Raw genomic sequence first — 26,288 nt, forward strand, 5'->3', positions numbered from 1 at the left:
GTGTTGATCCCCGGTGATCGACGTGCGAGACATAACAGAGCCCGGGGTTTACCTTGAGTTTCCGCGAAATTTCGGCTTCCGGGTTCCGCCTCGGAACCGCCGCCTTATAGTCCAAGGCTGGCTTCATCGGCTCCGACCTTAGCCTTTCGCGAACCGTAATTCCGCCGCGATTCGTATCTCTCTCGAAAATCCGAACTTCCCGCGCACTTCGAATCCCGAGGGAATTTGTTACAAAGTCGAAGACTAAGGTCGCTGGGGAAATTGTGAAAATTCTGAGAATTGTGAAAATTCTGTTAATTGCGGAAATCGTGCTTGCCTCGGTTCGACCAGCGGATCGGAAGCGGATTTCCAGCCGGCTGATGCAATTTTCGCACAGTTTTGTGGAACCGTGTTGTTTATGGCTTCGGGAGATGATCGGGCGCGTCGTGCACGGCCCCGAAGATCGCGGCGAGAGAGTCGTCGCCGGAAAATGATCGCGATCGTTATCTGGGAACGTTGTCCTTGACTCCTTCCGCGGAACTGGCTCGCCCCGTTACCTCTCCGTAACATCGCGCTCCTCGATTCCATTGCCCCGCCACGTGTTTGAATAAGATTAGCGACACGATTATTATGCATCGGCGGGGACGCTAATGAGTTGACTTTCAGCCGGCGATGCTGCCCGGCGGAGGAGCGTAGCAGCGCGGCGGATCGACGACAGCCATAAATCACCGGCCGACCGGTGGCGAGATGGAACAGCATGGAAATTTATTAGTGGTATCGGCGCTGTCTAATCGACAACTTTTCAAATAACTGTCCCGAGCATTCCGCGGCGAGGTCACGGCAAGAGGACGACAGCTTTCTTGCATGAAAATTAAATGACGTGTCGCGTGTTATGCGCCTCGAACTCAGGTCTCGGATTCAGCCTACTCCTTTTGCACTCTGATCGAACCGTAGCCTCCGCTGTCCCTCGCCCGCGGTGCATTCCAGTTAACATCGCGACGGTGAACCCTCTAATTGGGTCGCGACGCTTCTGTCGGAGAATCCGAGCTTCAGGGGAATGTCCCTGGCCCTGGTCGGACGAGGACGTCCGACGACTATAGAACGAACACGCTCTCTCCGCGCGAGAGAACGCAGTCCCTTTGAAGATTTTTAATGCTCCCGGATCGTTTCGAGTACTCTCGGAGTGCGGTATATTCTCCGAAATTCTTCTTCAGCTTATAAACAAACGTGGAAAATTTGGGAAGAGGAGACACGACTGTTCGAGCCTTTGCATCTCGTTTTTATGATTGTTGACAATCGGCAACTACGACAATGAGCCGCGAGGCTCGAATAATCGTATCTTCTTTTCCAAAATTGTCCACTTTGGTTTACAAGCTGAAGAGAGATTCGGGAAAATTTGCTGCATTCGTTAGCTTTCGCGTCACGGCTAAACAGTCTCTACAGGAGTGCTCGCGAGATGCAAGCAAGACCAGTCTCACGGCGACAACCTCCTCGCCGTCGTCTACGATGGCTCCCGCATTTCAGCTTGATGACATCACACGGAATCACTTTCATGCGGCTAAAAGTACCGTTATATTTACGACGGTAAAATGCGCGGAGAAAAGCTTAGCCTTCGATCGATCAACGCCTGGCGACGCGCATTCCTGGAAAATTGATCTTCTTCCATTCATTCGTCACCGCCGCTTAATGTATTTTTCCTGAATACATTCTCCGCTGATTCACGGAATCCTCGAGCATAGATCCGTCCGATACGATAAATATCGGCGGATCGACAGATCCTAATCGGCGAATTCTGCTGCCCAAATTAGCGCCGCTATTTTTAGCAGACTCGCGATCATTTGGGCTGAAAGATTACCGGCCAAAACTGTTCCTCGCGGCTTATCGAGGAGAACGCGGGTCGAGAACGAAACGTTCTAGGAAAATGGGCCCGATCGGCGCCCGTTGGTGAGCGATATTAGGGGGTTAATCAACCCTCGAAATTCCATCGGGCGAGAGGCGCAGATCGAAGAGGATCTTTTCTGCCGGTCGGTCATTCACCAAACACTGGCGCACCGCGCCGGTATTTACGTTTCGCGACGCCGCAAAAAGCTCGCGTCAAAAGCACGCGCGCGATGCGTCGTCACAAGTCAGCTTTGGCACCGGTTACGACATCCCTCTTCCCGTCCCGTGCCGCTTTCTGCTCGCGGCAACGTCACGCGGAAACCAGTCCCGACGCGCTAATCCTGAGCTTCGCCGTTAATTTTAACCACCGCCACGCCGACGGTTACGCGAGCAGCGAGCAGGATCTCGCGTGGCGATTCGATCTGCCCGCTTCTACCTCTCTATCTCCCTCTTTCTCCCTCTTTCTCTCTCTCTCTCGATCCCACGAATCGTTTCTCTCTTCGTTCTCGCTCCGTCTTTCTCGCCCGTTTTCGTCATTTCGACGAGGTTTCCGGGAAACGATTACGTCCGCGCGGCCGTCACGGCAAAAATCACGGGCACCACGTGACCAGAGAGCTTTCCAAGGTCGAGCGGAATGCGCCACTCGTGAATGAGCGGTTTTCGGCGAGACCGGGATGCCTCTGCTTTTCGAAGATACCTGAAAACCCGGATGCTTTCGCTTCGCGACTCGTTTCGAAGGTCCGTGAACAGCTTCGGAAAGGTTGGCGATCTTCGTAACGGTTTTACGAACAAGCTGCATAATCTTTTTGTTTAACCCGACTACCGAAGTTGAACTGGTCGCGCCAACGCGACGATGCAGTTGCTAACAAGAGGCTACCGTGGGGAGCAACTTCGACAACCCTTTACGAGCGTTCCGCTCGTTCGACTTGCTAACAGCTTAACTTTAAGAACCGGCTGATAGTTTCCGCCGCGAGAGATCGTCCGCTTCGCCTCGCAACGATTCGGAGAGACTCTGGTTCGTCGACGATTGCGTTCGGAACATCCCATGGTAACGGGGCGAAAGCGGCGTCTCGTTAAGCTAATCGTCCGGAGAAACAGCGGCGTTCGACGGTCCCGAAGAATCGATAAGCGCCCGATGCTTTTTCGCGTTTGCTTCCCGCGAGAGGCTCGCCTAACGAAGAGACACACGGCGGCGCAGGCAAACCCGTCGTAAGGTTGTTGCGGAATCGATAAGAAAAACGAGGCGATACAAGGCGAATCGATACCGGCTCTCCGTCTCGGTTACCTCATTTCACATGGACGGGACATCCTGGATCGGCGAGGACTCGTCGTGCCGCGTGTCCTCGGCCGGGCCGGAAAACCTCGTGCTCCTCATTTCCGATCTCGGGGATAATCGCGGAACTTGCGCCACTCTCGTGTTCGAACGTCGACGTTTGAAGCCGGCTTCACTGCGTCATCGCGAGCCCGTCGGGACCGCGACGATGCCACTGGATCCACGAGGGCGACCGATGGACCGCGTGGCGGCTGACGGACGCGCGTCGTTTCGGAGACGGTGACGCGGCCCGCGGAATCTCCGTCGGTTGACTGAGCGAGACCGAGAATCGTCGAGCGATATCGACGGTCCTGGGCACGACGTCGTCGACGGCCACGTCGAAAGGAGGTGGCGAAGACGGCGGCGGCGGCGGCGGCGGCGACGAGGACGGCAATGCATAACGCCCGAAATAGCGTCGTCCTTGGCGGTACGTGTGACGTCGTCATGCCGTCGGTCGGTCGATGACGGACGGGGGCGTCGCGGTGACGTCAGAGTTAATGCCGGCATGGTTGGTAGGGGGGGTCGGGCGTCGGGACGCCGGAGTTTGCGCGCGAAACCGGCCGTTCGTGCGTCAGGTTTGAATGAAACCACCGCCGAGAGAATATACACTCGCGCACTTCCCGGCGCTCTCCGCGTCGTTATGTATTCTTTCACGGTAGGGGGTGGGAGGGGGGACGCGCACGCCGGGGAGAGAAAGCCGCTCGAAAAATCGATCGGATAGACACACTCCGCTATGCAAATTGCACCACGGATTGCGTCTCTATCCCGTTCGTTTCTTCGGTGACGTAGCCGTAGTTCCCGGTATAGACGAGCCGCGCGAGCCGCGACGGGAATTTCGAGCCGCGGTTTACGTAGGCGGAACCACCGAACGAACCCAGCGCGGCTTCTGACGCGCGGAAGCGCGCCGGAAACAAATCCAGCTGCTATTCTTGGGCTATCCGAAGACCATAGGAACTTTCGGTATCCTAGAATCGACGCACCGCGAATAGCTGCCCGATGACGCGACCGAATCCAGGCCGGGGAGGATCACCCTTCCGGGTTGCACCCCTGCGAGCCGGGAGGTCTAAGCGGTCCTCGGGATCAATTTTTCGACGCGAAACTCCGCGACCGATTCTTTCGAAACTTTCAGGATAGTTTGTACCACTGTCGAAGTTGCGGCGGGAATTTTTTCTAGACACGGAGAACTGTTCCATGCGACGGGGTCGAAGTCTAGATTACAGGGAACACCGGGGAAGTTTGTGGCTTTCACGTGCGTTGCAGTACACGAGACACTAAACTAAACTGCACGTGTCTTTTTATATCTTTGTATATTTATATTGTATTTATGATTCGGTTTAAACGGTGAAATTCATCCGCGACAGACACGTTAAAAGAGAATTCATAAGCTAAGCTTTTCGAGGGTGCGTATCTCCCTGTTAGCTCGTGTCACCGCCGATATAAAAAGACACGCGTCGCTTTGTTTTTTTTAGCGTAACACATAGCTAGCGTTGCTTGCTAGAACGATGGAGAACGTCGGACAACACGCGGAGCTATTTCGTAAACAGAGGAAAGCAGGTCCACGCCAAGTGATTGCTGGCCAACGAGTCGCGCGCAATGCTCCTATCGCGAGCTGTGCTTCGCGACGTCGGCCGAAAGCGACGGATGAAGACACCGAGAGAGTGCTCCTCGAACCTCCTGATCGAATTCGCGGCAGGTTTTGCCGGTCGTTCGAGGTCCATGATTGGCAGGATCGGCGGTACGCGAGCCACGGCACGCCGGTGAAATTACAGGCCTCGCTGCACCGTGTCAAAACTCGCGCGCGGAATACGTTTCCGCGGTGAAATCTATTTCAGGTGAAACAAGGCCACGCGTCAGCTGGTCGGTCGCGTTACACATTTTTACTCGGTTCGCCCGAATTACCATAAACCTCTCGGGCATGCGGCCGCGGTCGTCGAGGCGACGCTACGTTGCATGCATCGCCACGCCACGCCACGCCGTCTCTCTTCCTCTCCCTTTCTTTCCTGCCCCTTGGCTTTCTACGCCCCGTGCTCCCCTCGCCTATCACGATCGAATCGAAGGAGCCGAACCCCGCGATCCCAATCGATCCCGCGGCGTCGATCAACCGCGCGCTGAAACACAACGAATTAAGTCCTCCCGGTATTTATAGCGCCACCGTCTGACTACTGACCCTTTCACCGCTGGCACGCGCGTTCATATGCATCAACGTCACTTATCGATTCCAGAGTCATTATGCGCGAGTCACAATCCCATTACGCGGCTCCAGTAATCTCTCCCTCTCTCCTTCTCTCTCTCTCTTTTCTTTCGTCCCGCAGACGACGTGCAGGCGTTCCCCGGCGACTATTGCTCAAACCTAACCCCGGGTCAAAATCCATAGAAGGTTACGCCTGCAGCGACCACGCAACGAGCATTGCCGGGTACAAGTCCTCGGCTTCTTATAGTCGCGACACCTGCGACTACTAGCGGGGCTACAGCGAGCGGAGAACACGATTCTAAGCCCTACGATTGGCCAACGCCTCCCACGCCGAGCTACCCCCTCTCTCGCAGATTACAAGTGGGCCCGCCTACTGCATGCTCCGGTGGGAATGAGGATGCAACTGCGGGGCTACTTGTCTAGCTGGATTGGCCACAGCTCGGTGGCCACCGAGTCACTTGTCAATTGTCTTGTCTTGTCTTTCACGTTTTTTTTTTGTTTTTTTTTTTTTTGTTTATAATACAATTATATATAATATAATACAATACAATTACTGAAACAGTCGTCGGACTGGTTTTATCACTCTTTCATTCGGACGTGTTTTTGCCGGAACTTTTTTTATACACTTCCGAGATACTGTCGCTTGAAGTTCTGGTCTACAATGCTTCGTATCAGCAGCGTTTCGAATCGCTATATATAGTATAACTTTTCTGAGTTTATGAAATTTTTTTTTTCGCGATGTTCTTTTTTCCCGACAAATACGTCGACCCTGTATGTTACGTTTCAATTGATGCAATGGATGAAATTTTTTTTAAATTGTCACGTGCGACGTTTCTCCTTACAGCCATTGGTGTGTCGCGGTAGAAATCGCATGTGGTTTGAGCAGAGCTAATTTCGTTGTCGTTATGAATAGAGAATGGATTTTATGCATTTATGAGAGAATTGAGCGTACGAAACCAGGAATAATGGAAACAGTTAGAGATTTTCGGAATACTGTTTTATTATTCTCAACTTATTGAATTCCGACTTCCGCTTATGACACTCGAGGCAGACAACTTTTATTCTGCATAAATATCCGCTGTCTAGTTATAAGACAATGTATGTTGCTCGCGTTTAGGGCTCGGTAGTTCTAGTGTTAAGTGCAAACTACGAACTTGGCTAGTTTGTTATACGGAAGACGAATAGTACGTTTCAGGTCGTATGAGATCATTTTCATCATCTTCTACACGTGCTCGAGCATATAAATAACCACTGACCAATTTCTGAGACAACAATTTCACTCGAACACTGTATGGCAGATTTAACTCTTTGAATCGTGTCATCAGTGTCAATATATTCATGCATCTGATTGATTTCTCTTTTCCCCTTGAATATTGAATACTCAACCTCATTCGTAATTTTGCGTCATTGTGAAGTATCCCAGCATCAAAATTATTATTGTATCGAGAGGTTCAAAATCTTATAAAAAATTAATATTATTAAATTCGTTTATATTTTTTAAAAAATTCAATTTTATGTATACTTTATATATAAAATGCACTAAGTTATATAAAATGGAAATACTATAGGCCAGAAAAACTATTTTAGATTTCGAGTTAAAGTAGCTGCAACTGCAAAATGTTAATAAATTAAATTAAATTAAATTAAATTAAATATTGCAGTGCCATACTACCCTATTTGAAGAAACCGGATGACAGAAACATAACCCAGAAACAGAAAAACAAAACAATTACTAAAGTATGATTAGTGAAAAGAAGCGTCTTCGATCAGGATTCGGGCCCAGCGAGGAGCTCGCACGGTTGCGACACGTTCCGAACGGTTCGTCGGACAAACCAGCTCTCGAGTAGGCGAGTGTAATTTCATCGTTGCGCAACGACGAAATTGCGATCGATCGGACACGTTTATCGAACACGTATCGCGTTCGATTAATTACAATTAATCGCGGCCCGCGGAACCCGCGGGTCTTCCCGCGCGGTTGCGGATACGTGCACGGTGCATACACACACACACACACACACACCGCGTTCACCGACGAAAGTTTCCCCAGGTCGAATCACGGCCGGTGCATAATTGACGAAGCGGTATAGCATTTATGCAATATGAATCGACGGGGCCGCCCACCGGGGTTCCCTCGGCCAGGGCCCAGCCCGGGCTCCGATTGTTTCCTGATCGCGTGTGTCTCTCCCGCCGGAAACAACGGGCCATTCCCGCCCACGCGACGACCGCAGCCTCATGAAAAACGCAGCGCCGCTATCGAGCAACAACCTGTCATCGGCTGACTCCGATCCGACGCCTCGGTGTCGATGCACCCTAACTTCGGATTACCGTTATCGGAAGTATTATCATCGGATTTTGGAAGATGCTTCGACTTTTGTCGGGAATTCGAGCCAGGACCGAAGGAAACCGTTGGCAGTGCGTAGACAGATCCGAAAATAATTGAAAAATAATTGAAAAAGTATTGGAAATGATTACCAACAGGTCGCGGACTTTTATGAGAAATGAAAATTGCACGGTTAAATTGAGACAGACAGGAGCTACATAGATATTTATCTCGTTTCTTAATCACATGAATGAGCTGAGAATAATATAACAGTATTTTGAAATTCTTTGAATTCTATTCCGATTTTTTATTATTCGAGCTACTCGGTTTTGACATGAATGCATGAAATATTGAAAGTAGTTGTCGCAAAGAAAGTTATTAATTAAGATAGTATTTTGTTACGATGTACTGGAAATAATTATTTGAAATTGTATTTCATGCGTCGAAATTTCTATTAATTATTTGAAATATGATTTCTTACGATTAATGTTTACGAGAGAGAAAAAAATGTAGTAAAGTTACCCTGTGAAAAATATAGTAACACATATTGTTATGAAAGATAAGCTTTTTCTCATATTTCTCTTAATTAATGAACTTAATGAGAACATTTAACGTCTCTTTGCTTCCAACAATCTGCATATTTAAAATACAAACAGGAATTAAAATATTAATAGATAGTATTATTTTCAACTCAATGAAATTATCAAGAGAAGAAAGAAATTTTTATTCAACCCCGGTTCGTTGCTATCGATGAAGATGAATCTTCTCCTGCACGAAGATCCGCATTCTAGCGATTAAATATGAAGAATAATTATCCGCATCCTTCTCGGCTCGAACAAAAATATCTAAAAATATTTACGGACAAATCCTGATTGGAAACACTACTCGACGGAGATGAATCTGGTCCATAGAACCCCTGAATGAGTACGCAAATAACTCATCTTTGGCTTCCAGAGGAACGGTTAAATCCGAGCGTAATTTCGTGTTGGTCGATCTGCATTTTCGATCGATCTGGGAGGATAAATTAGCTGGCCGGCGGATTGCATTCCGCCGGTATGAGTAGGAGACTGGCCGATGGATGAATCGGCGGTCGTTCATCGTCCTAGCACGTCAGAAACGTGAAAAGTGTAACGGCACGTGATGCCGGGCGTCTCGGTCGTCTCTTTGGTCGGCTTTGTGTCCCAGCCAAGCAGCCGCGGATCGCCCGCCTCGCACGTATATTTAGTTCGGCCAGTAAAACAATGCAATTGGCCTCTAGGAAGCGTTCGCCGGCCCACGGACGGTCGCCGTCAAAATGCTATCCAATTTTATGATACCGCGAACGATCCCGACTATTTTTTTCCCCTCTCCCGATCGCGCGCGTGCTGTCGCTCGGTCCAGCGACGGAGCCGGTGGTTAAACCTGCGCGCTCAAGAAGCTCGGCGCGTTACGTAACTGTGTCAATTATCGTCTAGGAAAAAAGATTCGTACCTATGAATAGTGTCTTTACAGCACGAAGAAGGTCAGCCGCGGGTATTTTTATCGGATAATTTTTTCCTGGAAAAACTAGGACTACCACAATATTGTCTATACGCGAATCAAACGGCGCGCGCCCGTCTCCGAGGAAAGAAACTTCCGACTCCGAGAAACAGATGCGTGCAACGGGTTAACCGTGCAAACGTTGGCGCGGGCTTGTTGTTTTTCCCCGTCGTGACGAAAGGAGATCGGTTTCCTACGCATTCGACGCGGTCGCAAAGAAGAGCAATCGAGCGATCACCGGCGATTGCTGATAAAGTGTAACGAGTTTTTTCTTCGTACTATGTAAACAAATGTGAAATGTTCGGAACCAGTTCATTGCGAATCGCTGGACCGGCGTATCCGTATTTGCCTAGACGGCCGCGCGGTTCGATCGCGTCTAATCGATTTGTAATGATTGCACGGATGAATCTGCGAAGCCGAACGATGCCGAGAGCGATGATCCACCGGCGGCGGATACAATGTTATTACCATACCGATCGTCCGGCGACCCACATTCCGCGTTCCGCGGTCCCGCCGATCCGATAATTATTCATAATAAAATAAATTACGGGTCGTTATCTCGCGGAATAACGGCGGAAGATTTTATCGTCGATTGCGTATGCGCGCGAGCATCGCGCCGAGGAGAGCACGGCTCGTCTCTTGGGCCTTACTGCGAACGGTGCGCCGAGCGTTTAAAAAGAATTAAGTAGTTACCGACGTGCCAGCTCAGACGGCCGGCTCAGATGCACGTCCCGCTAATGTCCGAGTCTGATTGCACCTAACTACTTGCGCGTCGAAACGTCCGACGCACGATTACACCGGGGCCTATTAACATACACTCTCTCGCGAACGGGACGTGTCACTCTCACACGCGAGCGTCAAATATAACAGCCATACAGTACAGCATGAAAGTTTCGAACCACTTGTTCGCTGTGCCCCGGACGAATTCCGCCCCACTCCGAAACCCGTCGCCTTCGCTTCTGTTCAACAATTTTTCGTCCGCGATTTCCCGTTGCCGGTAATACACGTCTCTGAAACTATTTCTGATCTGCGATAAATAATCGGAAAATATTCTGCCGTTAACGTAAAAAGAAAAACTGCTATGTTTCGCGAACTTTGAACATTAACGGTTCGTGACTAATCGATTCATACTAAATGTATTTTTTAAGTTCTCATTATAGGCACAGATCGACCAATTGCAATGTTTTAACCACTGTCTAGTAAATTAATCCGTCCAAGAATGAAAAATCAGACAATCCGCCAGAAACTCAACACTTAGCCAACCGAACGGGGAGATCTCCCCGTTTTAAATTCAGTCGGTTAACGACCGAATGGATGATTAATGAACAATTAAAAATGATTGCCTAATTTTATTAAGATCTGCAAGAGGTACGAATGCTGGAGAAGTAATCGATGCCATATAAGCATGCTCCATAATTTTTGTTTAATCGAGTGAAATATTTTAATTTTAAGAAAATTCTTGAGCTTTCTAGCGCGGTCGTGGAAGTGTTAAAATCGCTTGGTCCGACTGTAAAAAATAGTCGTTCCGTTTTAGAAGTCGTGCGACCAGCTTCGCGAACCGTCGTAATTTCGAACAGCGCAGAGATTCGAAAGAATCGATCGGGAATACCGTGCACCTACCGAAACGATTAACGAAAGAGATTCAACGTGTCCGCCGCTGCAACATTCGCAGGGAACGTCTATTCCGGCTAAACATCCGCAGTGGGACTGCAGCCATTCCAGGAGGTGCATCCTCTATCGGGATCGATCTGAATCCCGGGCTCGTCAGGAATTACGAGGAAACAGGGCGAAACAGTCGCAGAGTATTTCCTGCGATCACGAGACCCGAGATCTCTCGGTCGATATGTTTATCAGAGCCGGGCTGTGTAGAGCTAGTACGTCGCCGGTTTTTCTCGAGGGCCGAAACTGGCGTATATCGCAATCACGTGCCCACGTAACGGTCGGACTGACAGCCGATCGACTATCGATAGCGAAACGGCCTGGCTAACGGGCCCCGGCAGCGACACGGAGCGTTGGGCCCCGTGGAACGCGCGGAAGTCATAAGCGTTGATTTAACCATTGTCACGGCCGTTACTCCGGCGAGCTCCGGTTTTTCGCGGCTCGCTAACAAGAGAGAGCGAGAGAGAGAGAGGCCCAAGGGTGGCCCGAGCCGGTGACCGCACCTGCACACGCGCCGCGAGTTATATTTGTTCGAGGTGTCTCTTCTTTCCTGCGGGGCAGGTCCCGCGCGGGCCAACTATGCACGCGGAAAAGAAACGCCTGCCTGCCAGCCAGCCTGCCTGACTAGCTGCCTGTTAGCCGGCCAGGCTGACTGCCGTGCACTCGGCCGACTGCCAGACTATATTTACCTTAACGTGCCGATTACACCTGTAAAACGGTCGTATCGCGGCGCTATATCCGATCGAACGATGGGGTTTCGACCACACGCCACGAAAGTGTCTTTGATCCGGCGAGGAAAACCTACGAGGAAGCCGCCTGCGGGCCTCGGTTTCGGCGGATATCTACGGTGATCATTATTTTTAGAGCACTCGTCTTTCTATTTATCGCGGCGCCGCGCAGCAAACGTTCAATTCGCGCACCGTCCTCGGATCTTTGCCGCGTACTCGCTCGGAGTACTTCGGCGATTCTGCCGGTCGATCACGATTTATGAGTAGAATAAGTTTGAATTATTCAATCGCCGGTCTATTTGCGATCGTCGAGCCGATTTTGAGTGTCGCGGGGATTATTTCGGTGGCACGCGGGACGACGCCGAGTTAACGGGCCGAGTCTCGGTTCTTTTTCAGAAAGGCTGCCGGGGTGCTCCTCTAACAGACGTAATCGTCCTTAAATAGGGGATCTGTTGCTGGGGCCGAAGATACAGGCGCGGCTGAATAATTCAAGCGGGCCTCGATCAAACGGTCCGCGACGGTTGGCTCGATCAATTAATTTCTTTTTCGCGGCAGTCGATGGCGACGGTCGCCGGACGGCGCCCCGGTGTACCCTCTCGCGGGGATCTTTTTCCGAAGGATACGCGTCAAAGCGCATTCCCAGCCAATCCCGGAGCCGCAACCTTTAGATCGTTTTCGCAGCTGCTGAATCGATTGGCTGCGGGAGAATAGAGAGTGTAGTGGGGCTGAAATCGTCCCTTCGCTCTATCGTTCGCACCTCATCTCCTTTTCGCTCGCTCTTTCCTATTTAATGCCATGCCCATTAACCTTTTTCGTTTTCCAGAGAACGCACGCGACTTCGCTCCGCGCACGCCATTGTCTTCGCTCCGGCCCGGTTAAAAGGTCTCCGCGATTATCTGCCATCGGGGATGGACAAATTCGCCCGCCCAATTCTGCCCGCTTCGTCCGATCGAGCACGCTCCGCCGTTTCGCAGGATCCGCCGCGGCCAACTGCGCTCGATCCGCGTGCATCGCGGAAGAATGACAGAGGGACACGTGCAGCGTCCAACCTGTTCGTACGTCTGATCCACCCCAGCCTATTCTACTTGCTTAGCCAAAGCTGCGTGTCCGCGTCTAATCCAACGCGTTTCAACCGTGTGCTCAACGGCTGGTACTCGGAGCTAACCGAATCGCGATCGAACCGCGGATCTGGACGCGAGATAAAAATAGTCCGGCTCGATCGCGAGAAGCAGAGGTTCAATGAAAATGAATGCCTTTGTTCGTCGATGTTAAAGCTGTTTAACCGAGCGATGATTCTGAGGCGTCGCTGGAGATTGTTATGTCGCGATTAAAAATGCTTTTTACATCGTCGAAGGTTATATTTAAGAAACTGTTGTATGTGTGACGCGAATCGATTTCGTACGAATGAAACGTATTTCTATAAAAATACAAGTGCCGCGGATCAGAAAAACTATTTCGGATGTAGAGTTAAAATGGCATCGAGCGAAGTGGGTTAGCAAGTCGATGTGGTAGCGTGATTCGCGATTTCGAAATTCGGCTGTTCGTTTGTATAAAAAAAACCGCGGTTTGACGCTTCGACTGCCAAACCAGAAGGCTAAACGATTTCGTAAAGTATTTTATAAAATCGAACGAAGATCGAAATCCGTTCAATATTCTTATATTTCGCTGATCCTAATAAAATCCAGAAAGCTTGTAAAAATTAATTTTCAGAATAAAGCAAATGATCGTGTCGCCTACATACGAGCCGACGAGGCAGTCGAAGTGTCAATCGAGCGCGATCTGCCCGAATTCGGCCGCGAAATACGGTAAAGTCTCCCTAATTGACGCTCGGATTGCGCACCAAAAGTGGACAATTTGGGAGGAGGAGATACGATTATTCGAGCCTTGCAGTTACGGATTGCCAACAATTATAAAAACAATCGAACAATCGTATCTCCTCTTCCCAAATTGTCCATTTTCGTGCACAATTTGGGTGACAATTAGGGAGACATTACTGTACCGTTAACGCGCGACCCAACCGAGCCCGGCTGAATCTGCGCCCAGCGCGCGCGGATCCGAGATTAAATAAATTCCAAAAGCCGGCAGCCTCGCAGCCCGACAATCCCGGCAAGATCATCAATCGTTACGCCGGTAATTAGAAATCGCGAAAGAGAAACGCTCGATCGGAGTCGTCGTTAATATTTGCATAAAGACGATCGGAGACTCGGCGATCCCGAAAAGGCAGGCTAGGCGCACCGAGATCGATCCATCTCCATCATCGTTAGCACGGTGTCGATCCGATCGTCGATGCGACCGTCAATCGGACCGTCGCCACCACCATCACCACCACCACCACCACTACCACCACCACCACCAGCACCGCAACCACAACCTGTCCGAGCAGCGAGCACAATTTCTGCGAGCATCCTTTCGTGCACCGACGGCAAATAAACTATAGAGACAGGACGGTCCCGTGGTCTTTCGTTCGTCATTCTAACAATACACCTGTGTGTTGCGGTCTCGCTGCGTTTCGCTCGGTTTTGAAATCGTGAAACTTACACTTGTTCCAATGATCGTGGCGTTGCGCCGCGTGATGCTCGAGGTTCCGATGATGGTCATGGTTGTTGTTGGTGTCCGCCGCGATGGTGACCTGGTGGTACGGTGTACCGGGCAGATGGATCGTCGCCGATCGATCTCGCTGATCGTGATCGAGCTCGTGATTCTGATCGACGAGCAGATGCCTGCCGGTGGTAGCGCGCTGGTGGGTGGTCGCGGCGTCAGCCGCGGCTGCTTCCGTGGCCGTCTCCTCGACGGTACGCATCGCACGTACGATCAGCACTCTCGCGCCTCGTTTTTGCTCGTCTCATTCACCGCGACCAGTCGACCAACGGGCGCTTAACGGGGCCTGGGTCCCTCTTTCTCTCTTCCACTTCTAGCCCGCGCGCGTCCCCCCCGCAGTAGTGTCTCTCAAATGTCCCAGCGCGGAGGATCGATGGCCGCGCCGATCGCGACCATCCTACGGAACGGATCCCGCGGCACAGTTCCTCTCCGCGTTCCTCGTTTTCCGAGTGTCACGCGAATCCGCGAATCCGCGCACGTGCGCGCGGCCGGGACGCGCCGCGAGAGAGCTGCACGTGCGACGACACACCGACCAACCCTGATCGCGTCGCTCCTCGGCCGTGCCGCGACACACGGCTGCCGCGAAACAGTCCTCACCGATCGCGATCCGAACCGCGAAGAATTCGCGCTCGGGTACGGGACAGTTCGTCGATAAGAAAATCGGGGATCTATCGCGTCGAGGCGGCGCGCAGAAACGGGTGAAAGTGAAAGGGGATGAAACGGGAGGGGGGAGCGGCGCCGACGAAACCTCGCAGTCGATAATTCTCACGGCTGGTGAACGCCGGTTGTGCCAGTCAGCGGGACCACGGGATTTCTCGAGTGTGTGATCTATCTAGCCGGTACGAAAACGAACGAACGAGCGAGCGAGACACACACAACGAGAGGACGGGACGCCCGTGGCTGGTGCGATCCACCCCCGTAACACACACAACTCACCCACAACACACGGAAAACATTGAGAACAGCGATGATGATGATTATGACGATGATGATGGTGATGGTGACGATGGTGGTGATGATGAAGGTGGTAGTGGCAGTAGTGGTGTGTGATGATGATGATGATGATGATGATGTAGGACACACGTGGATCACCGACCTGTGTGCGTCGTCGTTGGGCTCGACGAAGCCTTCCGGACGTCCTCGGAGGTCAGCGCTCCATCAAGGAGCCCAAACACCTCTGCCCTGAGCACTCTCATGCAGCCTTCTGTAATCAGTCCTCCACAAAACCTCCGAATTATCGTTCTTCCGTCAACGACATCGTAGCTTCACTGTGATCTTCTCGGCAGCTGTTCTCGAGGATCCCGAGATGTTCGAACCAGTTCGGTAACCGCTGGTGCACACTACCTTCCGACTCTCTGTCCCCTAGGTTCCCAAGGGAGAACGCTGAGCACGAGGCACAACGAGGCGAGTCCCGCACGCGGAACCACGCGATACAACGCTGCTGCGACTGCCTCCCTCTCTCCGGCGTCGGTGACGCGAAACTCAAACACAAACGTCCTTGGCTGCACCACCGTCTTCCTATTCCTATCCCTCTTCCGCCTTCGTCTCGCCTCTTCCTGTTATTCCTCTTCTTATCCTCGTGTGTAATCCCAACCAGGTTCTCTCACTAGCGGTCCGCGATCGGCCGATAATAAAACCGGCGGTGAACGGACGCGAACGACGCCGAACCAGGAAGAACACCGGGCAAAAGATTCACCCCCGACAGCTGACTCGAGAAACTTGCCGAAAATAAACAGAGACAGCGAGAACGGGCTAGTACCAGTGTGTTAGATCTAAGCCGAGTTCGACTGGCGAACACAGAGAGATAGATAGATAAAGAGAGAGAGAGAGAGAGAGAGAGAAAAACAGCACGGACGTTTAGCAAGAAAGCGACACGCTATCGCACGGGTGGCCGGCCGCCGCGTAACTGAGTCCGGATCGCGCGCGTTCCTCCGCTATATTAAAACCGTAGCGTGTGTAGCGGCGGCGACGGCGGCGGTGGCAGCGGCGAACGGAGAACGGCGCTAACGATGACGTCACCCCGCGGACGTCATAACCCGGGACACACAACAGCAGCCGGCGGATCGATGGACCTGGCTCGAGTGAGCGTCCCGATTGGCCCACGCGGCGATGATGCCGCTACAGTGACGTCAGCACACCACCTACCGGTCACCCAACCCCCCTCCCAGCCCTACACAGCAACCCCCACGCAACCCGACCCGACACAACCCGAACCACGGCACGCGGACCGTTCATGCTTCTTCCTCATCTTCTTCGTCTTCTTCTTCTTCTTCTTCTTCTTCTGCTTCTTCCTCCTCCTCCTACTCCGCTTCCGAATTACGCGCAGGATTCACTGCCCTTGATGACCCAAGGTAGCCCTCAAGGTCTCCAACCCCTTGCCCCATTGTGACGTCTTAAAGATGCCATCGGTTCACAGATTCTCCTCGTCCTAACGTTCCGCGCGGGGACACGGCGCAGATTCGGCGCTTGATCCGTTATGCGAACGTCATCTCTTTTTCACGATTGCTTCACCAAGAGTCCACTGTACTTGGAATAATATTGTTAATGAGAAATGTTTATTAAAAATAGAACAACTTAATGGGGAGGGAAGAAGGCTGCTTTTTGGTTTAGTGGATCTTTGGAGCCCACGCATCTTGCATCCGTTCCACCTGGAGACGATGCGATCCGAATCCACTGCTACCTTGCTTCTCCGTTATCCGAACGTCAATTTCGTCCCGATTAGATCGCATAGTCGAGAATCTGCTATGTTTGCCAGCTTGCGTCGCGGTGGTCTTGCAACGCGAAGACAAAATTTCGGCTACGATTCACGCAGAATTGCATTACACGCGAAAGACCCGGGTCAGCCGCATGTCAGCGATCATTCGATGACGAATTGCATCGATCGCTGCGCTCCCCCCTCCTTCACCTCGGTCTCCGTAGTTACCGGGGACGGAAAATGCATCTTGCACTTTGGTCCGTCTCGCTCGTTCGCGGTCCGGCCTCGTCGCTCCCGAGGATTATTTTCATCATCCGTCGCCGCCTTCTCTGTTCGTCGCACTTTTGGCCCGTTTTCGCGAGGCTCGGCGAACGTTCTCGGGGCAAGCCGCTTGCCAGAAACGGACGATGATTAATTATCGATGGACCGGAAGTGTGAAGGTGGCCGTTCTCGCGCATCGTCGGGAGCCGCGGTCGTCTGGAAGACCCGCTGCGAGATATTGATCTCGTCTGCTGATTTTTAGAGACTTTCCTGCATGCGGACCGACCTGTTTCATTTAACCGTGATGACGTCATACAAGCTTCGCCTAGAGTTACGCTTTTCCTCCGAGAAAAAGCGGAAAGTAGAAAATCATGGAACAACATGGGAAGCTGGACGCTTTGAACTTGGACCTTGGAGATGGTTTCGTTGTTCGCGCGTTTGTTCTAGCGATCTGCGCCGATGGATAGACTAGCTGAATCGTGTAGATCAATGTGGAGCGTAGAGGATGATACCGAGCGACGCCGCCTAGCCGGGAGTTTCATGATCTCCTGGTCCGCTTTGTTCGCTGCGGCGGCGACAGACACCGGTGCAATTACACAAGGGAACGATACGGATACTCTAATTCGAGCCAGCGACGTTTGATTTTTCCGCGGCTGAACGTGTAATTGGATAGAACGCGGCGGATACGTTTGTTGGCGCGGCCCGAGCGACCGTTCCCCCCGTTATTGTAACGCGAAATTACATAATTTGGAGGATTTATGTCCCGAGACAATTGCTCGATTAAGCCTGACATGTTGAGAGACAGTATAGTTTCGTCAGAGGTTTCGTTACAGGTGTGTTACCCAGTCACCCGTGGGCGGTACTCCAGAAGCATTCCAGGGATGCAGGCTTTCTTCATTCCAGTTATGATACCGTCTCAGGTTTAATGACAGATTCGCTGTCTCATAAATCAATTTCTATTATTAGTGTTACACAATGGAGAGCCAGCCGCTGGTAAACGGAGGAGGGATCGATACCGAAGGGCCTCGGTTAATTCATGATCGAATGGTACAACGCCTTGCCATGCCTCGCCTTGCCAGCTCGTTAATAGGCCATGCAACTATCGACTCCGCGAGGCACGGATTATGAGCCATTAAGGGTTACCATGCCGGAGACGGAGACGTCTCAAAATTCAATATTGCCCACGCTCGTATTACCGAGCATGCCGCGCGCGGCCTGCTTAATTAAAACCATCCAGCGTCGGACTTGGTCGCTGGAGATTCTGCCGCCTCCTTCCGACGATCATCCTTTAGCAATTAGCTGCGCCTTTTGTTTATTTTCGAAAGGCGAATCCGCTACGAGGAACTAATCTTCCACGGTCGATAGCCCTTCCATGCTTTACGCTGGGTCTATCGGACCCACAGCAAAGCCCTGCAGTCTATTTCCAGAGGGTTGCAGCGCTGCTGCCGGGAGGGACACGTCCAATCAATTTGAACAATTACCGCACCCTTCAACTCCTTGCCGGGGACCGCATTCGACTATTCAATTTCTTCAAAATCGTTCGTCTCAAGGTTGCGAACGTAATGCCAGAGGCTCGACGAGCGAAGATCGTGTTTAGATCCTGATTCTTAATGTAAACTCGACGACATTCTCCTGTAGATGAAATCCACCTGTTCGCGATTGTAGTGGAAGCTTGTTTCTAGTAAATAGATTATTGTTATGCATTTATGACAAAAATTCTTCCTTTATAAACCGAGTCTGCAATCTACAATTAAAAAGTTTATATATTAACTCTTTACGCTTTGGAAAGTGACGACTGCAAAGCGCCATTAAAAATTGGTTAATCACGTTACATAATAAGTAACATCATCGAATTCGTTTATATTTGAAAAACTGTTAAATGTGCAAGTGTTGCACGTGTCGCAAAATTCAATCTCATATGTCTAAAAAGCAGATTACATGAAATGGATATACTATAGGTTAGAAAATCTATTTTGGATTTGCAATTAAAATGGCTACTAATATTCATATCATCTTGTACAAAGAAATATTAGTAATAAATAAACAAATAAATAAGCAAATAAAGAGAATGAATGAACGATAAACAAAACAGTGATGCTATTATAAGAGCCGAGATTTAACGATATTATATACTGCTTCACTGTCTTTTTCTATTGTATTTTGTGCGCGTCACTGTTTAATAATAAGTAGAATAATTCCCAAAATCTACTCTATCTCTACACTATTAGAAGAACTTAGAAATTGTCGAAGTAATTCAAGACAGGAATAAATATCTGCGTAGTTCTCGTTTCTTGCAATCGATGCGTAACATTTTTATTTTGCATAAAGATCCGCTGTCCACTGATAAAGCTCAAAGCGAAAGCGCCATCGATCCTCGCGTATTACAAATTTAAGTATACCTGCATTGTTCAAAGGTCCTAGGTACGACTATACCTACACCGGGATCGCTAAACGGATCGGGTAGCCCAAAGTAGGAATGTTCTATAGACCTCAAAGTATCGATTCAACATCAAATGGTACGAATCGATACACCGATCGATTCAGAATCAAACTCTAAGAACCGATTCACCATCTTTCCTAACCAGTTTCGATTCTTTTTCTGGCCCAGCGTGTTTTGAGCGTCGGATACATCGTCTTCATGACTCCTAGAGGTAATTCGTGACCATTTTATATTGCTTCTCCCCGTAAATAAATAAATTATAATAATAATAATAATAGTGATAACAAATCTTTCAACCGAAAAAATCGATTTTCTACAGTATCAAAGTCGAAGTCAAAGTCAAAGATTCGTAGCCGAAAGACGCTAGCCGAACCGCCCGAGCGGCAGCCAGTATGACCGCATCGTTACACAGGTGGCAGAATGCAGCTGACTGACGTAATTCTAATTACAGTCGGGCGCGCGACCATGCCCCGCGGATGGTCCGTCAATGGACGCACCAGATTGACGCAAAGTCGCGTGACTGATCCGGGCCTCTGTTCCCCGAGGGTGAAGGGTCCGGAAGTGGTGGCAATTAACCGCATCCTCTGGAATCTGTACCGTAACGTACGTCACGGTTCACCCTACCGTGGTGCTGACTGCGCCATCGGTTCACCGGTTGGTTCTTTGTGTACGTGCGCGTGGATCACCGACGGGAAGTGACGACTGCGTGGGAACGGCCTGGATGCTACCGGGGTTGGGGGTGGCACGGGGGATGAAAAGAGTGGGAGGTCGGCTGACGGAGCAAACTGGGGTGCAGGTGAGAGAGAGACGGGTGGGGGAAGAGAGAAAGAGAGAGAGAGGGAGAGAGACGGATCCATGATTCACCGTGGCGAGGGGTGCCGACGTCGATCCTCCCGGCTCCACCACCTCTGCAACCTTCATTCATGCATCACTCGAGAGCCACCCCGCGGCACCCTTCGCCGCCGACAGCCGGCAACAGCCCCCGGCATCCTCCAGCTACCGCAGGGCCCTGGGCTGGTGACTGGTGCACGCGTGGTAGAGCGGAGGCGTAAGCCCGTGCCGACGTCGCCCCAGTTAATCACCCGTGAGACCTGATCACTTCGACACGTGACGAAACGCTCGGCTCGTGTCGCGTACCGTCTTCTCCTCTCCATAACGCGTCGAGTGTCGGCCACCTGTGAAACGGCCACTGATCTGGAAGAGCCGACGGAGAAGGATAAGGTCATTCGATCCGCGCGCCATCCCTTTAACTCCCAGGACTCTGTGTCCATGTCGACGCAACCACCACCCTCCGAGTCGTCATCGGCCACCCTTTAACCACTAAACTACTGCGGCCACCTATAAAGCGCTTTCGACGTTAAACCGCGTATCCTTGCGCGCGCTGCGAGCGATTCATCGGAGAACTAAGGCCGTCCTCTGCACCTTTATTCGATATGAGTACAAAATAATACAAGATAATATAAAATAATATAAAATAGCAAAGTACTAGAGCTAAATAGTAGAGCTAAATAACTAATAATAAAGCTAAATAAATATGAAATAAAATAATAACTAATAAATAGAGCTAAATAGTACCTAATATGGAACACCGTTTCTCGTGCCATGTCCTCGTGTTCTATATTGAATGTATGTATTTTTGAACGAGTTCTCCTCCCTCGCAACCAACACATTTATACCCGTTCTTAATTGGAAACCTCGGCTAGAGCCGTTTATCGACTATGAGATGTGTTTGTTATTATTACATATTTACAATATACGACATGTATAACACGGCTGGGTTAGGTTACGTTCCATATTAGGTTATCTTCTATTTACGTCCCATAAATCGGGCCAATGAGAAAATTGAAGTACACGATATGTTCACGGTAGATTCTTGCTTGGAAATGGCTGTATTTGAATAAACATGTTTTTGCAGTTAATCCTTACGCAACGGTGTTTATGCGAGCGAATTTACGAGAGAACAACGTTGAAAAATATGGGTAGAATTTTTGCATCCACTTTCGTACGCTTCATCTATGTTTTTGTCATGTTATTTGTGCTGCTGTATCAAGGAGGTTTCACAATTTAGGGGGTTTGCCATAATGGGTACTTTCGCGTTCGATTTTTTTATCTCCGAGCGATTCGGTAAAAACCGTGTGATCGGAGGTCAGTCCGAAAACAGTCCTTTATAATTCAAAATAAAGAGATGCTGATTCGATTATAATCGCGTATACGGATCGAGAATCGTCGGAATCGTTCGAGAATGCAGAATGCTAACGTGGCCGATCCGGTCGCATCGGGATCAGCGAGCCGCGTGGACCTCGTTGCACGCAGGTTAATCGTTAATGAGAGGACGGAAAAAAACCTGCTCGCCTCCGTTGACACGTCGGTGAATCGGCTGACAGGTGAGGATGGTCCGGAGGCGAACGGAACCGAGCATCGTCCGATCATGAATATGCGAGCGCCGATGTCGCGATAACGGTGCGCTAAATATCCCCGAGATCCTCGGGATAGCAGTACACATTCCGTGATAATGAAATCCTTTTTATATCGCGGAGGGGCATCTTTTCTGGCAGCTTGTTTGCACGATCGGCCCGATCAACTAAAACTTATTTACTCGTTTTCTTTAATAAGCTCCCCGGCCGCTTTGTGCCAGCGCTGAAGATCATTGTACCGTGTAAACGCCTCGCTCGGGGAGCCAACACGGCGCGTAATTTTTTATTAAGTTGTGGGATGACCTTTCTCCCGTATAATGCGCCCTCGATGGAAAAGCACGGGTGCCAGTGAACCTCTCTCTCGTCGCATCCCTCTACCCTGTGCGCCGCTGTGTTCAACATCTAGTTACGCCGTAGCCGAAGCCGGCCCGGATCGATTAGCATTCTCCTCTTTCCCTGCGTCGGCATCGATTCGAAGCTCCTCGCTTTAAAGCACGAGACACACGTCGCCAATGGTCCTCCGGACGGAACCTTGGGGTCCTATTAGCTTCCTCATTCTCTTTGGTCAGCGCGCTCCTCCAGTTTCGAGGCGTCCTTTGCTCAAGGCGAGCCATGCCAGTGGTCATTCCGACGAAATTGCTCAATCTCTCCGCGCGGTGTGGAAACATCTGCATAAAGCCAGGATAACCGAACCAGGGTCTATCGATCCTGGACCATTTTCGGACACTTGGAAATCTCTGTGCACTGCCCCCCCCCCCCAGTTGACCCTTATTTTCTCGCGGGAACGCGAAAGCTTCGCCCGATCGAATTTCTAACAAGGCCGGTTTACCAGGCGTGTCCGGTTACAGTAAATTCTCCCTAATTGGCGCTCAGATTGTCCACGAAAATGGACAATTCGGGAAGAGGAGAATGCGATTATTCGAGCCTTCTGGCTCGTTTTTATAGTTACCGATTGTTAACAATTGTAAAAACACGAGACTCGAATAATCGTATTTCCTCTTCCCAAATCGTCCGTTTTTGTGCGTCGATTAGGGAGAGTTTACTGTATTTTGGAAAAGAAAGTCCGGTGAATGTGTTATTATTCGTTTCACCGCGAATTTTGTTTACTTTCGGGGTTTACTTGTCGAAGTTCGAATTGCGTTCGGATATGGTACACTTATGGAGCTGTGTGAACGTATGTTAGGCCAAGTACACGTTTAATATTCTTAGTTATCATACATTTTCATTATACACTGTTACATATATCGCATAGGCAACATATATTATATAATTACTTCCTATTCATATGAATATTCATATTAACGCGTTTCTAATTTCGTTATGCGATGAAAGAAAGCTAAATTAACGGAATATTTTTCACCTCCCAAATTTTAGTGCGTCACAGAATTCTTAGATCCGTATAATGATCGTGAAATCTTGCGTTCCCAAAATCGGATAGAAAAGTTACTCATGGCGTCCTTCGACTCCGTTTTTCTAACGGCGAACTTTCTCCGAGCGAATGGCGCTAGTATTAGTTAACAGAAGGCGAGATACACTAACTTCTAATCGCTGGTTTCCAAAATCTAATTAAACGTTTGTCGCCCTTCCTTGCAAGAGGCCTCGCGGAGTCGCGGCTCAAATCCGAGAGCCCCGCTCGCGGAACAGATTGATTAATGGGAAAGGTGACGCCCGATCTCGCGATCCTGTCAACAGCAGATCAAGTTCGCTCGTTATCGGCGGCTGGTATCGCCTCGTCGGGGTTCGGAGCCGATCGGAATGAGGAAACCGGCGCGCAACGGCGGCCGAAACCGAGTTGCCCGCGCGCGAACAGGTCCATCGCGGAAAGAAGGATGCGGACGCCGGGCAGGAGCCGGCGGAAAGTGGCAGAAAAAAAGGAGGAAGGAGGAGAAGGAGGAACCGGTTGCCGGGATCAGTCGCAGTCAGGAAGAACCGGCGAGGGTGAGAGGTTTTGCTGGCGGTATTATGCAACGGTCCGGGTCCCGTGCAACGTCGGGCTACACCACGAAAGGAGAGTGTCGCCGCGGATATTCGCGCAAACGAGAGTTTACGCACGTTTGCCTGTCTATTTATAAACGTGAACGTTCACCTTTGACGCGCGAAATAATTTCGTCGTGGAAAGGAGAACGCGAAAAAGGATCGACCGGTTAAGGGCCGATTTGTATCGTCCGTTTCAGGCCCGCAACGTTTACGGAAAGGCTCGGTTCAGGCTAACGTTACGCGGACAAAAAGATTCGACCGTTTGCACGTAATGTCGCGGTTCGTTTCGGCACGTGACGTTTCAGATATTCACCGATCGGTATTTTCCGCGACGATGTTTTGCCGGAACCGATTCGCACCTGTACTTACATGCTGGCACGGGCGCGTTCGTACGATGTGCATTTGATTCAAGCAGAAATCTCGTTAAAGACGAACGTGTGAAGCAGTCTAATACAATATAAATGTCGAGAAACTAATGAGAGTTAGTAAGAAATTAATTCTTTAACATTGGATTTACGGAGCACTAGAAACAGCTGATTTACATTAGTTCGTAAAAATATCGACATTTATTCCGATTAAAGCGAAATTGTAATATTCGTAGCAAGTGATACGTATATTGAATAAATAACTCGCAAATGTATCTTTATAATTCGAATAAAATCGTAGATTAAAAAATTACCGAATTAATACTTCTGCATTAACTTTCCTCTTCTTTAATACGTAATATACGGCACAGATCATTCGCAGATAAATTTGCAAACATTTTCAGCTGGTAATTATACGTTAAACGAAGGAATCGTTATGGCTGCCGTTGCTCAACGTGGACAGATGAAACCTGTGAAACCTGAACCGAACCGTTCCGTGCTCGAAGGGATGATATAAATCGGCCTTAATCCGAGCGAGGGACACATTTTTCATTAGCCAAGCCGCGCGCGATACCGCCGTAATTATTATTTATGTCGCACGGATGTCGCCCGATTCGAAGAAACCGTTCCGCCCGAACAGGGCCGACCAATTACGATCCACCGTGCGAGAAACTTTATTGCTAGATTGCGGTGCCGCGGATCACGTGCACTTTCTAATTGAATATTCCGCCGTTTCGGTAACGATCCGGGACCAATGTCGGCCGATGATCCACGCAGCCGGATCGATCCGCCGCTCGATCGATCGAACGAACAACAGGGATCGTCACGATCGGCGCCTCCCCCTTATTACCTTAATCATAACACGCACGGACCTGTGTGTAAATATAATTATGCCAACAGTTATGCAACCGTAACCGCTCTAAATTGGTCGTTCACGGTGATGCCGATATTTTGTTTACGATTGCACGGGTATTACGGCCGCCGAACGCCTAATGCAGGTCACTTTTAATTGCGAGCTTACGACATTCCAGACGATCCATCGCGTGCCGTGCCGCGATCAAGGAATTCCCGGTTTTTAGCCGACGCATGGCGTCGGAGCATCTGGCCTGAAAAACCGGCCGAAAGTCGATCTAGAAAGCCTTGTATGAAACTATATTTCCGACGAACGAATCCTTGCGATTCCAACCATTTCGAAATAAAAAATGTGAAACCGATTATTTCGATCGATTATTTTCAGCTTGGCAGGATCGGCGACACAATCGGCGCGCGGTTTACTGTCAACGGTGCGACAAGAATTAGCTGCTAATGAACGTGAGACAATCAAGAGACCCGGCAGACGGTTCGGAAACGGACGAGTCCGGCGAGGAACGAGACCAGCTCGTGTAACTGCATAATTACGAATGAAAATTTCTGCTAAAACTGGAACTCCGAAACTAGTTGTGCTCGCGAAGTGTTGTACACGACAAAGTGGTTAAACGAAACATGTGTCCAGCGGTGTTTTTCGATGCGGCTTCAAAATCGATACATAATTCCTGAATGAAAGGACATTCCATTGAAAGACAGTTTACCCCCGTTTGCGGCAAGAATGAACAATGAAACGGTCGCGCGATCAGGAATAGAGCGTTTCTTTCGGAGGGGGATAAAAATCGAAGGAGCCGAATGTCGCTGGCGGAAGTGTACGCTGTAACGCGTGAAAACGATCGTTATAATAATAATAATAATAATAATAACAACAAGAGCCGGTGGCTCGGCTCGAGTCCGGCGTAAAATCGCGTATGTATCGCACTAAACCGAGCTCGTGTACGGAACGTTGTTAATGCAATTTTCTTCTACTCAGCTGGCTACCATCGTCATAACCAGGCGGTTCAATTCAATCTCTCTTTGGCCATGAATGAAAATGTTAATAAAGCCGCATCGACCGAGCATCGGCGGTCAATAATGCGTTAACGC

At 50.0% G+C, this 26,288-nt stretch overlaps 1 protein-coding gene across 5 annotated transcripts in view; it reads right to left on the minus strand.

Annotated features, from left to right (window-relative positions):
- The window catches only part of Hr38 (Hormone receptor-like in 38), a 77,687-nt gene extending 61,580 nt beyond the window's left edge, over positions 1–16,107 (minus strand). The window contains exon 1 of one of the 5 annotated variants that reach the window (XM_033476139.2): positions 15,283–16,107. In XM_033476139.2, coding sequence (XP_033332030.1) covers positions 15,283–15,382 — 100 coding nt within the window. In that variant the 5' untranslated portion in view covers positions 15,383–16,107. The other 4 variants (XM_076521226.1, XM_033476138.2, XM_033476136.2 and 1 more) reach the window with 4 other exon arrangements.
- Between the last annotated feature and the right edge of the window lie 10,181 nt (positions 16,108–26,288).

This window comes from Megalopta genalis, chromosome 4, assembly GCF_051020955.1.
Source record: "Megalopta genalis isolate 19385.01 chromosome 4, iyMegGena1_principal, whole genome shotgun sequence".
In the NCBI taxonomy this organism is placed as follows: domain Eukaryota; kingdom Metazoa; phylum Arthropoda; class Insecta; order Hymenoptera; family Halictidae; genus Megalopta; species Megalopta genalis.